Below are 14,515 nucleotides of genomic sequence, written 5' to 3' on the forward strand. Positions count from 1 at the left end.
GTTTAGAAGTATAAGGGTCATTTTGTCTTTTCATATATATATTGGTATCCACTTTTATCCGTTTTCTAAATCTTTGAAACCTTTTAATATTCGTTTTCATCTTCCTTGAATGTCAAATACCCGTGAGATCGAATATCCGCAAGCCCGCTAATCACCGGTTTAAATGCCCAACCCTAACACAAACCCTTTTATTTTGCACATCCGCGAAATTAGTAGGATTTAGAGCCTTTTAACTCTGCGGTTACATTTCCTTCTCACCAATACGTGTGTATTATAGGACAATAATAATAACCAACCTACCCGCCACAAATTTAAAACACAAACACAACTTCTTCTTCAACTTGACTTCATCCGTCAACTCGGTTGACTTTGTTTTTTCCTGCGTTTTCTTCATCTTCTTCAGCGATTCTCCGGGTCTTCAACTTCTTTTCTTGAGTTTCGAGGGCACACTTCCAACAGAAATTTCAGGAGCTTGTTCCTGTCACCACATGGATTAGGGTTTGCATTGCCATTTTCATTAAAAAGCTTGGAACTTTTCTATACCCATGTGGCAAAGCTTCTTGTTTTAAAACCACCTTCTCAGATTTTGCTGAGCATTTGTGTGTTTGGATGCCGAGAAAGTGCACAGAAAAAGAGATGAAAGTTATTGCCTGCGAGATGCAATTATATATATATATATACACACACACACAACTAGTATAACCGACTTCTATATTATAAGGTTTTGTGATGGAGAATTGTGCAAACACTAGATTACAGAGAGCTTTATATAGGAGATGTACATTAGATTACATATATATGTCTATTACATAAACTTAAAGAACTCGTTAAATTTACATATCTAATAAATCATGCTCATGAGGGAGATTGAACCCTTGAATGGTTATAGTTTTGGGAGTTTTTAAAATCTAAAAACCAAAAAAACTACCATTCAAGTTTTTACTTTCCCTAAAAACTTGGAAAACCATTTTAATAGAAAAATCAATGAAAAACCAAAAACTACTTTTTTTTTTCAAATATTATAGAATCCAAAATCCAAAAACCAAAAACTAAAAACCAAAATCCAAAAACTAAAGCAAAAAATCCAAAATAAAAACCATCCCCGTTCAAAGCTTGAGATTTGAAACCTGAAAGTTCCGCAATAAATAGGAAGACATCATCACGAGATGGATCGTTGTTGTTTTGTTTACCTTATCACGGACTAAGTGTGAATCTTTTTCGATATATTTGGTGAAAGGAATAATCTTGCATGATTTTGCGAGATTTTTCATTTATTTTTTATTTTTTAGAATAAAATCGATTTGGTCTTGGTATGGCCAATTCTTTAGCCACGTTTGTTAATTTTTGGAAAATCGTCAAAAATAATTTGTACTTTTCAAATGTAAAAAAAAAACTGGACTTTTTTTTTACAAACAAAACTATACTTATGTTTACTCGCAAAAATATACATGTAATTTATAAAATCTAACAAATAAGTCCCTAAACGCAAATATTAAAAAAATACGGTAAAAAATTGATGTGATATTATTTTAATAAATAAATAAATTATTAATTTAATAACAAAAATAAAAAATTACAATATTTATTTATTTATTTATTATTATTGTATTGTTATTTTTATTTTTATTATTAATTTTTAAATTTATAAATTTATTTATTAAAATAATATCGCATTAGATTTTTTATCGCATTTTTTTTTGCGTATGAGTTTATAGATTTATTTGTTAGATTTTATCAATTACATGTATATTTCTGCGAGTAAATATAAGTAGAACTGGACAAAATATCCGAAAAAATTGAACCAATCCGTTATTCGATTTGTATCCGAACTAAAAATTTGGATATCCGGAGTTTATGGATCAGATATGAATATTTATTTTGAGATATTTGTCAGATATATATCAAATACGAATATCAAAATCGAATTATCCGACATATCCGATCCGTACTTTGTAATAATATTATTAAATATAAAAATAATTTGATATAAATATTTAAAATGCTTAATATTTATACATTTTTAAGGAAATTCGAGAAATATTTTATAGATATTGAAGTTTAGAATATTTAATCTTTTGAATATGAAGAGTTATTATATTTACTATTTTAAATTTTGAACTTTAAATATATTTTCATGTGATAAATTATAATTGTATTTGTATTTGAATTGATTTGAAATGTTTAAATTATGAAATTTAAATTGTGAATATCGTTTATATTAAATAGTTTATATATTTTATTTGTGTTTGAGTTTATTATTTAATTTTAATTCAAATTTTTATAATATTGTAGCTCGGATACAAATATTGCAAATATCCGTGATTTTTACGGATATCCAAAAATTATGGCTCGGATACGGATAACAAAATCGAATATTTATGCGGATACAAATATCTCAAAAAATTTTGATATATAATTCGTATTCACGTATAGAGTTTTTTTATAATAAAAAAAGTACATGTTTTTGTTTTATTATTTTCCCTTAATTTTTCTATTTTTAGGTGATTTTTATCTTTTTATTATATAAAAAGTTTTGAATGGTTGAGATAAATATTGTGGGATCCAATTGTCTAAGGTTTTTTTATACAATATTTGTTCTCAATGGATTTGAATTTGGAACTAGGCCACTCCACTTAGATTCTTCCTTTTTTATATATAAAATTCTTTTTTATTTCCATTAAATATGTCAAATACAATTGGGGATTAAGTTTTATTATCATTTGGTAAAACAGATTTTTAGAAAAAATAAAAATGGAAAGAAACAGTTGATTCGAGTTAAAAAAAAAATGGAAAATATCTTCCAAAAATAGGCGGAGGAGACGCATAATCGGCACGCAATTTTTTGTTGTTGTTGATACTATTGAAAAATATGAACAGTTTCATTAGATATTAGTATGTTTGTTAATTATTTATATTAGATTTATATATTCTTATCATTAATATAGGAATTAAGAGTTCTATTAAGAAAAAACTATGCTGTATATTTAAACACATTCGATTATCAATAATATAATAACGTTTTATCACGCAAATCTTGAGAGATACAATCTAAGATTCTATAATAAACTTGTTTTGGATGTCGAAAAAATTTAGAGACAAGAAAGAGAGATAAAAAAGGAAGTTTTGGAAATCAAGTGTTATAATTTTTTCAAGTAATTAACTATTTTAATTTTATCCGTTACCTAAACAAATCTAATAGAACCCAACCCTTTTTCAGTATCAAATCAAAGCTCAGAAGCTAGGGTTCGATTTTGAGTAAATTAATATTCCTTCTCACAATTATTCATGCCCACTTCCACTTGTTTTCTTTCCTCTCCTTTTTTCTGGTGCGCCGGCGTCGCATGGGATATAACAATTATGAAACAAATTAAATTAACTCGGAAGGATAATAATAAAATAACAATAAATCAAAAAGAGTTTAATTATATCATAAACAGCGAGTTTATCAACTCGGAGAAAATCGATAACCGACTCAAGTCGAAATATATTTAATCAGCATTTTTCTCGCTTCCTTACACTCTAGTACGAAAATTTCTAGGGTTTTGGATCTAAAACAGACTAGCAAGATCACTTGTCCATTGCAACGCCTTCGAAGACTGAAGATGGATTTCGTGAAACTTCTCGGCAGCGGCTCCTACGGTTCCGTCAGTCTCTACAAGTTCCAGAAACGCGACGGCACGCTCCATTACACCGCCGTGAAGACATCAGGCTCGAGAGAATACGAGGAGCTGAACAAGGAGATGCACATTCTCTCCAAACTCCGTGGATGTCCTAGAATCGTCCAATGTTATGGGGACTCCCTGCAAGAATCTGTCACCAAAGACGGTGTAGTATACAGAATGCACCTGGAGTATGCGGAGCGTGGAAGCCTCAGATCGTTCGTGAACGGCCACGACAACGGGAGATTGTCCGACGGGATGATCATCCAGTTCACGCGTATGATCCTCGAAGGTCTGGTCTCTATCCACAGCCTCGGCTACGTCCACTGCGATCTCAAACCCGAAAACCTCCTCGTCTTCCCCACATCATCCTCGTCCTTCGAAATAAAGATTGCGGATTTCGGGCTGTCGAGGGGCGATGGGGATGAATTACCTAACTCAATACCGTTTGCGGGCACACCGCTGTATATGTCGCCGGAGTCTGTCTCCGATGGCAGAATCGTAAAAGCCCTAGATCTATGGTCGTTGGGATGCATTGTGTTGGAGATGTTGACCGGAGAACCGCCATGGCCGGAGGAGCAAGACTCTGAAGATCTCGTGGACGCCTTCCTGCTAGACCAGACACCTCAGATTCCGGCCACTCTGCCTTCCGATGCAAGGAAGTTTCTGGAAACTTGCCTCGCAAGAAAACCAGAAGATAGAGGAAGTGCTTCTTCGTTGTTGGCCCATCCCTTCTTGCGCTCAGAGGAAGAAGAGGAGACGAAGAATCAGAATGCGGAGGAGGAGAAAGCCGAGAGGAAGCTGTTGATTCTCAAGATCAAAAGGAAACCTAAACCCGAATCGCAGTTGCATAATATTGCAAAGAGACCCCTGAAGTTGAAGATTATTCCTCCCAAACCCCCATAGTTTACGAAAGTCCCAATATTTCTCCCAAACCTGAAATCTCCAATGTCTCTATTATGTAATGCTGAAATCATCTTTTTTTTTTGGTTGTAAACGTGAAATTAATGAAATAAAGTTTGAGGTGTTTGTCTTCTTCAAATTCTATTTCATATATACACACACATATATACATATATACACACACAAACTCTCAAAATACATTTCGTGACACTAACTTTTTGGAACCTTTCAATAACATAACTTTAGAAATCTAACGTATTGGTGCTTTGTTGAATGTTATATTTCTTAATTTTAATACATTTGTTTTGATTTTAATAATAGTTCTTGACATTTATAAATCATAAAACAGTTTTCTGTACAAAATGTTTTTTTTTTCCTGGGAAGTGACGACGTACTGGAATTTCAGTGGTATCTCATGCACTGGATAGGCCTTTCCAAACTGGGCCCAAACCAACAGATAAAAACCGGCCCAATAAAAGCCCAATAATTGTTCGGTCCAATAAAGGGTAAAATAATAAATAAAATGAAGCCGAATGTTTATCCCGCCCATGAGGGAAATTTGAAAGTTGAAAACGGAGCTCGCACGTGCCAACCTCGAAAATTCTTCCCTCTGGTATTATATCAAAACCCGCCTACAGAGGAGTTTCAGAGATTGGCCTGATCCTCTTCTCTCTATGCCGCCTCTTCAAATTTAGCCCACAAGCCTTTTGGAGCTTTATCTCAAGTTTATTGAAGGTTCAAGGTAAATTCACTGTGAAATGTGTCGCTCGGTGATGCAAATGCCTGGATTTTCGCCATTCTTGTGGGTTCTTGGTTGTTTAAGTCTCTGTTTGTTCGATTTTGTTCACTAACGGGAGTTAATCCTCGTTTCGTGAGAGTTTCGTGGTGCGAATGGTTCTGATTTCCGCTGCTTGAGGTTTATTGGTTTCAATTTTCACGAGGAGGTCTGTTTATGGTGGAAAACCGAGTCTTCTTCGATACCAGAAACCCTAGGCTCGTTGTTTCAGTAGCAAGAAATGGGAATTAGATATTCTACTGGATGGTCAGTTTAGTATATGCGGTTTGAAATTTTCCGTGGAAGTGATACGGGCAGCTCTTGATGGTTGATAAATCAAACTTTGCATGCTCTAATGGCTTCCGTTTTTGGTCAGAACCTGATCACGATGTCAGCATCAAGGGATCGTTTGGAGAGGCCGGTTGATCATGCTGCTGCATTCCTCAACAGACGTCAAAATGATGTTTTTCTTGACGAGCCAGCTTTGCCGCTCGGTACATTTGGGAATACTGGGACTGCAGCATTTGGACCCGTTGGACCAAGACCCTTGGTGTATAGAGGCGGGTTTGCGAGGCGGCTAGGAAATCGTAGAGGTCTGACCCCATTTAGATTGCCACAGGGAAGGGAGAATACACCTGCTGGGGCTGCCAGGCGCAGAATGGGACGTGCTTCGACCAGTGTTTTGCCTTCTTGGTATCCCCGAACACCCCTCCGTGACATTACTGCGATCGTAAGGGTAAGCCACGATCTTTCTGTGAATTGATAGGTCCATATTAGGTTGTTTAGGTCAGACAATTAATCTTGTTTGTAACTGTGCGTCTTACTCTGGCTGATGATAGTAACTGTCTTGCTTACTCTCTCTGTAGATTTAGATGCAAAATGTTTTTTTTCTATGTTCTCTCTGTAGGTTTCTCAAAAATTTTGCTCCCTAATGTTTAAATCTAATATCTTCCTGCCTTGTCTGTCAATGTCAATGCATTTTGGACTTGGTATTTAGTGCTATTATATTTTGTTTAGCATTAGCAGTTAATCCTAAGATTAGTTTTGCCCTCACAATTTTTTACATCATGGTCAACTGAAAACTGCAGGCTAAAGCTTGTCCGGCCAAAAGGTGTTTATTTATTTTTCACCTCTCCACAGTTTTACTCTAGCATGAGAGCACTTTCTAAATCCCAATATCTGTTTGCATTGCCAGATTTCAGCAGTCTGTCACAGGCTTACTTAGCCTCTGCAAGAATTGCAAAATGGTGCCGAGGCTTGCTTAGCCTGGCTGTTTATATTATCTTCTTTATCTTTCCATGAATCAGGCTATTGAGAGGAGAAGATCTCGTATGGGAGAAGTCGATGGCCGAGAAGTTGAGACTCCTACTCCCCGACAAGTAGGGGTTCTTGATTCTCCAGTGCCGCTGACAGGAGCTCAGCTCGAGCACAACAGCTCTATGGTCACTCCAGCTCCAGCCGTGGGACTGAAACGTAGCTGCCCGCCTTCCACTGCCACAGTCCACAAGATACTTCTCGACATAACCAAAGAGCATTGCGGTGGAGAATCAGAGTCCCTCACACCGCAGAAGAAACTGCTCAACTCTATTGACAAAGTAGAGAAGGTCGTGATGGAAGAGATTCAGAAACTGAAGAGCACTCCTAGTGCAAAGAGGGCGGAGCGCGAGAAAAGGGTTCGGACACTAATGTCAATGCGGTGATCCGATCCCCTTCTTTTTTCGTTCTCAGAAAAAGAAAAGGAATGAAGAGGCTGTGTGAGTGAAGAAAGGGGACCCGCACAGTGAGCACACATCATCTTCTGATGATGGCAGATAGGGATTTTGATGGATCCATCACCCACTGGTGAAAATATGTTCATAAACTTGTAGGATTCTTAGGCAGAGTTGTCATTTTTCTGATGATATTGCTAGGTGGGTCAAATCATCTCCTCTGATGATACATCATAGGAGTTTTACTAGGAGGGTTAGCCAGTCATCTTCTCTGATGATATATGTCATAGGAGTCTCATCCTTTTTCTTCTTTGTTTTTCTTCTTCTGATGATTGCACAAGCATCATGATGATAGACCATACTATGGTTCAGATTCTATCCTTTAGACATCTAACGGACAAATCTCTGCTTTAGGGTTTCATGCTCTTCTGGTGTGCCTTTTGAGTCGGTTTCATTTTTGTGTGAATGTACAGAAGAATTGCTTGAGCCTTTTGAGTTTTTTTTTTATTTGTCCACCGAAGGAATCTGTAGTGGTTACAGTCACAAAGATTCTTGCTCTGATTTGTCCTTTTTTGTTTTGCCAGTTTACAGGATTGATTGCCGATCTACAAAGGGGACCGTATACAAAGATGTATATACGAAATAATCAAAGGAAAGGACTACTACTATTATTATTATTATTATTATTATTATTATTATTATTACTTGTCAATTTGTTTTGTCCTCTTACAGTTCGGAATCTAATGGAAGAATATGTCAGTTTCGTGGAAATCACTTCTCATGTCTTGTCTTCTCTTCACAGAGGAATTTCACGAACTAGATTCCCCCTTAGTCCCTCCATTAAGCCTTTTTTTTAATAAATACAAAGCCTACTTAGAAGTCAGAACACCAAAAAAAAAAAAAAAACCCCTCACAAACACTGATGGATTTCGGACTCAACGCTAACTCTCTTGTCTTAACGTCCTTCGTCCTTGCCTTTGCATTCAATGGTTTCTTCAAAAGACTACTGAAATGCTGCGGTCCAACCATCGCTGAGAAGCAGCCACCTCCTCCTAGCCCTCCCGCCTTACCCTTCATTGGTCACCTTCATTTGATCGGCAGAGTGTTGCCCGTCTCATTACAGAGCCTGGCTCGTAGGTATGGCCCGCTTATGGCAATCCGGCTCGGGGCTTCCACCTGTGTTGTTGCATCCGACTCTTCCTCGGCCAAGGAGATTTTCAAGACCCAGGAGCTCAATTTCTGCTCGAGACCCGAGTTTGGATCTGCCGAGTATTTCATTTACAGAGGGTCAAGGTTCATCCTTGCGCAGTATGGTGATTACTGGAGGTTCATGAAGAAGCTGTGCATGACGAAGCTGCTTGCTGTTCCACAGCTCGAGAAATTCGCGGATATCAGGGAGGAGGAGAAGATCAAACTCGTTGAGTCTGTGGCCGATTGTTGCAGAGACAGGAGGCCTTGTGAGTTGGGTGGCCGGTTCACGACCTACACAAACAATATCATATGTAGGATGGCGATGAGCACAAGGTGTTCAGGAAACGATAATGAGGCGGAGGAGATCAAGGAGTTGATCAAGACCTGTTTAGAATTCGCTGGGAAGGTCAGTATTGGGGACGTGTTGGGACCCTTGAAAGTGTTGGATTTCTCCGGGAACGGGAAGAAGCTTGTGGCAGCCATGAAGAAGTATGATCGGCTTGTGGAGAGGGTCATAAAGGAGCATGAAGCAAAGGTGATGGAGGAAGCGAGCTCTGATGCCGTGAGGACGAGGAAGGACATCTTGCATATATTGTTGGAGACTTACAAAGACCCCGCTGCCGAGGTGAAGCTCACGAGAAATGACATCAAATCTTTCTTGCTGGTAGGTTCCTTCGACCTGCAACTCGGCATCCAGTTTCGTTGGTTAGTAGATTCGATTAAAAAAAATGTATGAAATTCCATTCCTAGGATATTTTCATGGCGGGGGCGGATACATCATCGGCAGCCATGCAGTGGGCAATGGGAGAATTGATTAACCATCCACAAGCACTCAAAAAGCTAAGAGAAGAGATCGATACTGTTGTTGGGAGTAAGAGGCTGGTAAAAGAATCAGACGTTGAAAATCTCCCGTACCTCCGAGCTGTCATCAGAGAAACCCTGAGGCTGCACCCTTCAGCTCCTCTGATCATCAGGGAGTGCGGGGAAGACTGCCAAGTGAACGGGTACCTAGTCAAGTCCAAAACCCGTGTGCTCGTTAACGTATACGCGATCATGAGAGATCCCGAACTATGGAAGGACCCAGAGAGATTTATGCCAGAGAGGTTTCTAGAGAGCTCTGAGGAGAAGATAGGAGAGCATCAGATGGAGTTTAAAGGTCAGAATTTCAGGTACCTTCCATTTGGGAGTGGAAGGAGAGGATGCGCAGGAGCATCACTTGCAATGTATGTGATGCATTTGGCAGTGGGTGCATTGGTTCAGCGCTTTGACTGGCAGATTGTTGGTGGAGAGAAGGCTGATCTGAGCCAAGGTCCTGGTTTTGCTGCTGAGATGGCTCGACCACTCCTATGCCACCCTACTGATCGCTTCAACCCTCTCTAAGAGCTTTTGGCCACTGTTGGTGTCACCTCTTTGTTATAATAATAAAGACTTTCCCATGATGTATGGCTGTAACAAGGAAACAATGATTTGGTACCTCAAAAAAAATTTCATGCTTAAATGAAAAAATATGTTTGGAAGGCTTTTGTTCTACCTAGAATTTGCTCCTCCAGCAGCAGCATCTGCAATTCCATGACTGAATTGGCAAGGAGGAAGTACAAGAAGCCATAAACTTTTGCGATAGAAACATAAACAGAACAACATTATCACCCACAGGTAAGAACTGATCGCACAGATTAGATATATAAAAAAGGATCGGCAAACCATCAACATATGTAAACAAACTTTACTAAGGCAGGAGAGAGAGAGAGGTGAAAAACACCAACTGATGAGTAGCACGATATGTCTAATTACGTATGAACAGTTTGACAAGAGCCTTCTAGTATTGGAAGCCTGAATGCAGAGCTTCTTCATTCACCCTACATCAACACAAATCATGACCACATATGCTTCCTTCTTTTTCTAATCACAAAAGCTGTTTTAATTTGGACAAATAAGTAAAAGGGGCTTCAGTTCGGTGTTCAAGAACACGCAGGGGATCAGAGAATGGGTGGGTACTGCTTCGCCTGCTGCCTAACCCTCCTCTTGTACTCTGCCGGATCCTGTGGCATGACAGAGTTTACACAGAGCATGAAATTTTGTGTCATGAAAGTCACATTACTTTGTATTATGCTTTTGCAACTTTTGACATACTTATTATGATGTCAAGAGAGAGAAGTTTATATAAGTGATCATGCAAGATAAAACAACATATGGTATTAGAGTTGAACCTGTATGAAGAGATGATAACCATCTGTCTGTGCAGGGTCTGCGGGATTTGGCTGGTCCAGTAAATCCTGAATACCCACGAGAATCTGCTTGACTGTGATGGCCGGTCTCCACCCCTGTCCATGTAAAATCACAGGAAATGAAATCGCATTAACTCCAGCTAGAACATATGGGAAAACCTTGCAAATACACATAGAAGGAACTTACAGAATCCTCGTTAAGGATTGATAGACAGACAGTTCCAGATGGATAAACATTAGGGTGGAAAAACCCCTGAGGGAATTTGCATTTGGGTGGCTTGCTTGGATAGTCCTCGCTAAAGTGCAGAGTTAATGGGAAGTAACCACCCTCCCAGTCAGTCTGCAATGTCAAATCAGATTTCATGAACTTGCAAAGATGGGGAGTAACCACGATGATGCATAACCAAAAGAGGAACAAATCATCATGAGTTGTACAAAAGAAACGTAACATACAAACACAAAATGGAAAAAATGATAATTAGCACAACAGCAGAGACCATACATAAACCTCATTCCACATCCCTACAAATACATTATTGTAAAGAAAAATAAGAACTCACAAGAGAGAAATAAGCCGAGTTCACAACATAAAGGACAGGGAATCTCTAGAAGCTTTGAACTTGGAAAGCAATATGTCTCAGAATCTCGTAAAAAAACTCAATCTATCGTGCAAAAAAATACTGACGTTACTCATCCAACAAATAGAATAATTCATTTCAATAATAATCATGCAACTGAAATAGCCAGACATAAGAGTTAAATTACAAGACAAGGAAAACGAAAACAAACCCTCTTCTTGCACCCATGCGACAAATCTTGCAGAAAAGTGGAAACATAAAATGGAAAAATTGAACACAACAGTAATCTATCTCAAGTTCCTTCAAGTACATTTGATTATAGTAACCCAAAATAAATAAAATCCACAAGAGAGAAACATAACAGGTTCATTTGCGCAAAAAGCGGAGAGCTCTAGAAACTCGGAACACAAAAAGTGGAGCAGTGATGCGACAGAATCTCGTAAACTGACTGCCTCAATCAATCATGTTCACTGACTAACGAGAAGGAATCCTCTGGAAACTCGGAACACGTGTGCGTCAGAATCTCGTGAACAGACATTATAATGTTAATCAGGTGCAAAGCAGAACAGTACGTATAAACAATAAACATCGTATGATTCAAAAAACCAGACCCAAAATCACCCTTATTTCCATCATCGCTACTGTAAAAAAGTAAAATACACGACAAGAAGGCAAATGGAAGCAAACCCTCTTCTATTATTAAGACAGAATTCATACTTCACACTTACCCCAGGTTTGCCAGGTATAGTACACTGCCACACCATCAGATTGCAGGTTCCGTCAGGACTAGTCTCCGGCTTCGCCACAAAACCCTAATTCACCATCGAAACGTCACAACCCACAAACACAATCAGGAAAGACGAAAACCAGAAGAATCAGACAGCATTCCGAAGAAGATATCAGAGAGTAAAAGAGCAGACACATCAACCGACCCAACCAAATCCAACCCTCCATCAAAATTCAGACAGAAAAAGTGGAAAAAGTAACAGAGCGAGAGATGGAGGAAGTACGGACGTGCGGGTGATTCTTCCTCCACGCCTTCCTCTCCTCCGCGAGACGCCCACGCGCGATTCCACTTGCCATCTCTCTCTGCAATCTCTCTGGATCGTCTCTACCGGGTGCGTGGAATTGCGGAAATTGTCGTCCTTTTTAATTCCACGGGGGAGGGATGGGAGAAATCTTATGAAATGACCGGAGTGCCCCTTACGGAAGCAAGGAAAAGGGAAATCCAACGGCCCAGATTTCACGGAGAATATCTGTCTCGTAATTTTAAAAAACAAAAACAAATGGTCAAAGGATAACAAAGTCAAATGGATAAAGAATTGCGTGAAATCTACGCGAAGGCTATAAAGATAACGAAGATTCTGGCCTTTGATGTGGCCCAAATTCAAGTTTGGGCCTTCCATGTTCACATTTTCTCTTCTACTTCTACAAAAAAAAAGGTGTTAAAAGCAATACATAAAATAATTTTACAGCCCAAACAACTTAGGATTCGTGTTAAATAAATAAATAAATTTCCTCTCTAATAATATATATTATAATAATAATAAAAAATTTCGATCAGAATTAGAAAGTTTAGTTTTAAAAAAAAAATCAAATTGCAGTTTTCAAATGAATATGTTTAATTAGTACGTAAAACTCTCATTCCAGTAATATATTTTCATCTATGATCGCATTATTAATTTTTTGTTAGTAATTGATACTTACAATATGTTCTTATAAATTATTTTTTTAACAAGAGATCGTATTATTCGAATCAAATGAAATGTTTCTGATAAAAAAAAATTATGCGGAGAAATCTCATCTCAGTTGATCTTTATGAGGTTGTGCATTCGACTCTTTCTAAATATCGTCCGATCGGAAATTTGCCGCTTATTACATAGAATCGGAAGTTTATTATCCGAAATATCGTCCGATCTATGGAACCGAACGATGTCTGATTCCAAGGGATATAAAAACGGTTTTAAGTATAAAAAAATAATAATATATATTTATATCATAATGGCTAAACCAATATCTTACTATAAATAAATTCAAAATTAGATGGCTCAATCGATAAGGAATGGAGAATAACTTTTTTTCAACTCGAAAGAGATATTCGCATAAATTTTTCGATCTTTAGAAATGTAATCGGATAAAAAATTCAACGAATTTTTGAATTATGAAAAGAATATTTTACTGTAAATAAATCATGCAAAAGTGCATCCCAAGGACCCAAGGGTCTCGCTCTCGTATAAAATTTAAGGGATAATCCCATATTCTCCCACAAATTTTCGAAAAAGTTCTAATTTTCTACACCAATTTTTAATTTGACAAAAAACTACACCAGATTTCAAATATTTCCAAATTCCCACACAAAATCTTAAAATGTGTTACAATTTCCCCCATATCCGTAAACGACGTTAAGTTCCGTCAATTTTAATGCTGATGTGGCATGCCACGTCATACAGATTTCGCCAAATCAGCACATTTCGCCACATCATCCAGCCACGTCAGAAAATAAATAAAAATAAAAATAAAAATAAAAAATTTCTAGAATTTTTTTTAAAAACTAATAAAATAAAAATACAGAATTTCAAATTTTATTTTTTAAAAATAAAATAGAAAATTACATATACATATATATACACTTTTATATCTATACACAATTATATACATATACATATATACAAATATACATCTACATACATAATTATATACATATATATATATATATAGACACACTTATACATTTACATATATACACACTTTTACATATATACACAATTTTTAAAAAAAAAACTTTTAAAAAATTACAGAATTTTAAAATTTATTTTTTAAAAATAAAATAAAAAATCACATATACATATATACACAAATAATATATATATATATATATATATATTTACATATGTATATATACATTACTTGGTTGTCTGACATGGATTGCGTCTCGGACTTCATAGCCTCGCGCCATTTCTCGGAGTCCGGATTCGCCATAGCCTCTTGGTATGTGGTAGGCTCGTCATGTTCTAATAACATGAGTTCCTCATTCCCAGTCACGAGAAATCCGTATCTCAAGTATGGACTCTGGTTGATGCATCTGAAGGGATAAAATCCATCAGATGCAAGTGGATCTTCAAGAAGAAGACCGACATGGATGGCAACGTGCACACGTATAAGGCACGACTTATGGCGAAAGGATTCCGTCAGATTCATGGTATTAACTATGATGAGACCTTTTCGCCCGTAGTTATGCTGAAGTCTATAAGGATCCTACTTGCCATAGTCGCATATTATGACTATGAGATATGGCCGCGTTCCTTAACGGGAACTTGACCGAGGATGTGTACATGACACAACCCGAAGGTTTTGTCGATCCAAGGAACTCGGAGATGGTGTGCAAGCTTCAGAGGTCCATTTATGGACTGAAGCAGGCTTCGAGGAGCTGGAACCATCGCTTTGATGAGACAATCAAAAAGTTTGGTTTCTCACA

The 14,515-nt window shown here is 37.5% G+C and overlaps 4 protein-coding genes across 5 annotated transcripts; 3 read left to right on the plus strand and 1 right to left on the minus strand.

Annotated features, from left to right (window-relative positions):
* The first annotated feature begins 3,602 nt into the window (after positions 1–3,602).
* On the plus strand, positions 3,603–4,565 carry LOC104804889 (mitogen-activated protein kinase kinase 7-like). The gene has a single exon (XM_010529253.1). It carries the CDS (start codon positions 3,603–3,605, stop codon positions 4,563–4,565), a length of 963 nt encoding a protein of 320 aa, XP_010527555.1.
* A 567-nt stretch (positions 4,566–5,132) lies between these two features.
* Positions 5,133–7,561, plus strand: LOC104802399 (protein POLYCHOME-like). Its single transcript, XM_010526002.1, has 3 exons — positions 5,133–5,304; positions 5,714–6,073; positions 6,645–7,561. The coding sequence occupies exons 2-3, from the start codon at positions 5,726–5,728 to the stop codon at positions 7,035–7,037; spliced, it is 741 nt and encodes a 246-aa protein (XP_010524304.1). The 5' UTR covers positions 5,133–5,304; positions 5,714–5,725; the 3' UTR covers positions 7,038–7,561.
* Positions 7,562–7,793: 232 nt separating this feature from the next.
* On the plus strand, positions 7,794–9,756 carry LOC104802408 (3,9-dihydroxypterocarpan 6A-monooxygenase). Of its 2 annotated transcripts, XM_010526021.2 has the most exons (3): positions 7,797–8,901; positions 8,988–9,241; positions 9,407–9,756. In XM_010526021.2, the coding sequence occupies exons 1-3, from the start codon at positions 7,969–7,971 to the stop codon at positions 9,615–9,617; spliced, it is 1,398 nt and encodes a 465-aa protein (XP_010524323.1). In that variant the 5' UTR covers positions 7,797–7,968; the 3' UTR covers positions 9,618–9,756. The 2 variants fall into 2 exon arrangements, with proteins under 2 accessions (XP_010524316.1, XP_010524323.1); XM_010526014.2 differs by having other exon boundaries at positions 7,794–8,901; positions 8,988–9,756.
* A 190-nt stretch (positions 9,757–9,946) lies between these two features.
* Positions 9,947–12,171, minus strand: LOC104802422 (SUMO-conjugating enzyme SCE1). The gene is made up of 5 exons (XM_010526033.1): positions 12,055–12,171; positions 11,769–11,852; positions 10,650–10,802; positions 10,445–10,558; positions 9,947–10,276 (listed from the first exon to the last, which is right to left on the minus strand). The coding sequence occupies exons 1-5, from the start codon at positions 12,121–12,123 to the stop codon at positions 10,214–10,216; spliced, it is 483 nt and encodes a 160-aa protein (XP_010524335.1). The 5' UTR covers positions 12,124–12,171; the 3' UTR covers positions 9,947–10,213.
* Between the last annotated feature and the right edge of the window lie 2,344 nt (positions 12,172–14,515).

The sequence above is a fragment of the Tarenaya hassleriana genome, unplaced genomic scaffold (genome assembly GCF_000463585.1).
Source record: "Tarenaya hassleriana unplaced genomic scaffold, ASM46358v1 Cleome10, whole genome shotgun sequence".
NCBI classification, from domain to species: Eukaryota; Viridiplantae; Streptophyta; class Magnoliopsida; order Brassicales; family Cleomaceae; genus Tarenaya; species Tarenaya hassleriana.

Coding starts and splice junctions, on each gene's coding strand:
- LOC104804889 (XM_010529253.1), top strand. CDS start 3,603: ATGGATTTCGTGAAACTTCTCGGCAGCGGCTCCTACGGTTCCGTCAGT.
- LOC104802422 (XM_010526033.1), bottom strand. CDS start 12,123: ATGGCAAGTGGAATCGCGCGTGGGCGTCTCGCGGAGGAGAGGAAGGCG. Junction 11,853..12,054: donor GGAGGAAGAATCACCCGCAC/GTCCGTACTTCC, acceptor ATGGTGAATTAG/GGTTTTGTGGCGAAGCCGGA. Junction 10,559..10,649: donor CAATCCTTAACGAGGATTCT/GTAAGTTCCTTC, acceptor TTACATGGACAG/GGGTGGAGACCGGCCATCAC.
- LOC104802399 (XM_010526002.1), top strand. CDS start 5,726: ATGTCAGCATCAAGGGATCGTTTGGAGAGGCCGGTTGATCATGCTGCT. Junction 6,074..6,644: donor ACATTACTGCGATCGTAAGG/GTAAGCCACGAT, acceptor TCCATGAATCAG/GCTATTGAGAGGAGAAGATC.
- LOC104802408 (XM_010526014.2), top strand. CDS start 7,969: ATGGATTTCGGACTCAACGCTAACTCTCTTGTCTTAACGTCCTTCGTC. Junction 8,902..8,987: donor ACATCAAATCTTTCTTGCTG/GTAGGTTCCTTC, acceptor TTCCATTCCTAG/GATATTTTCATGGCGGGGGC.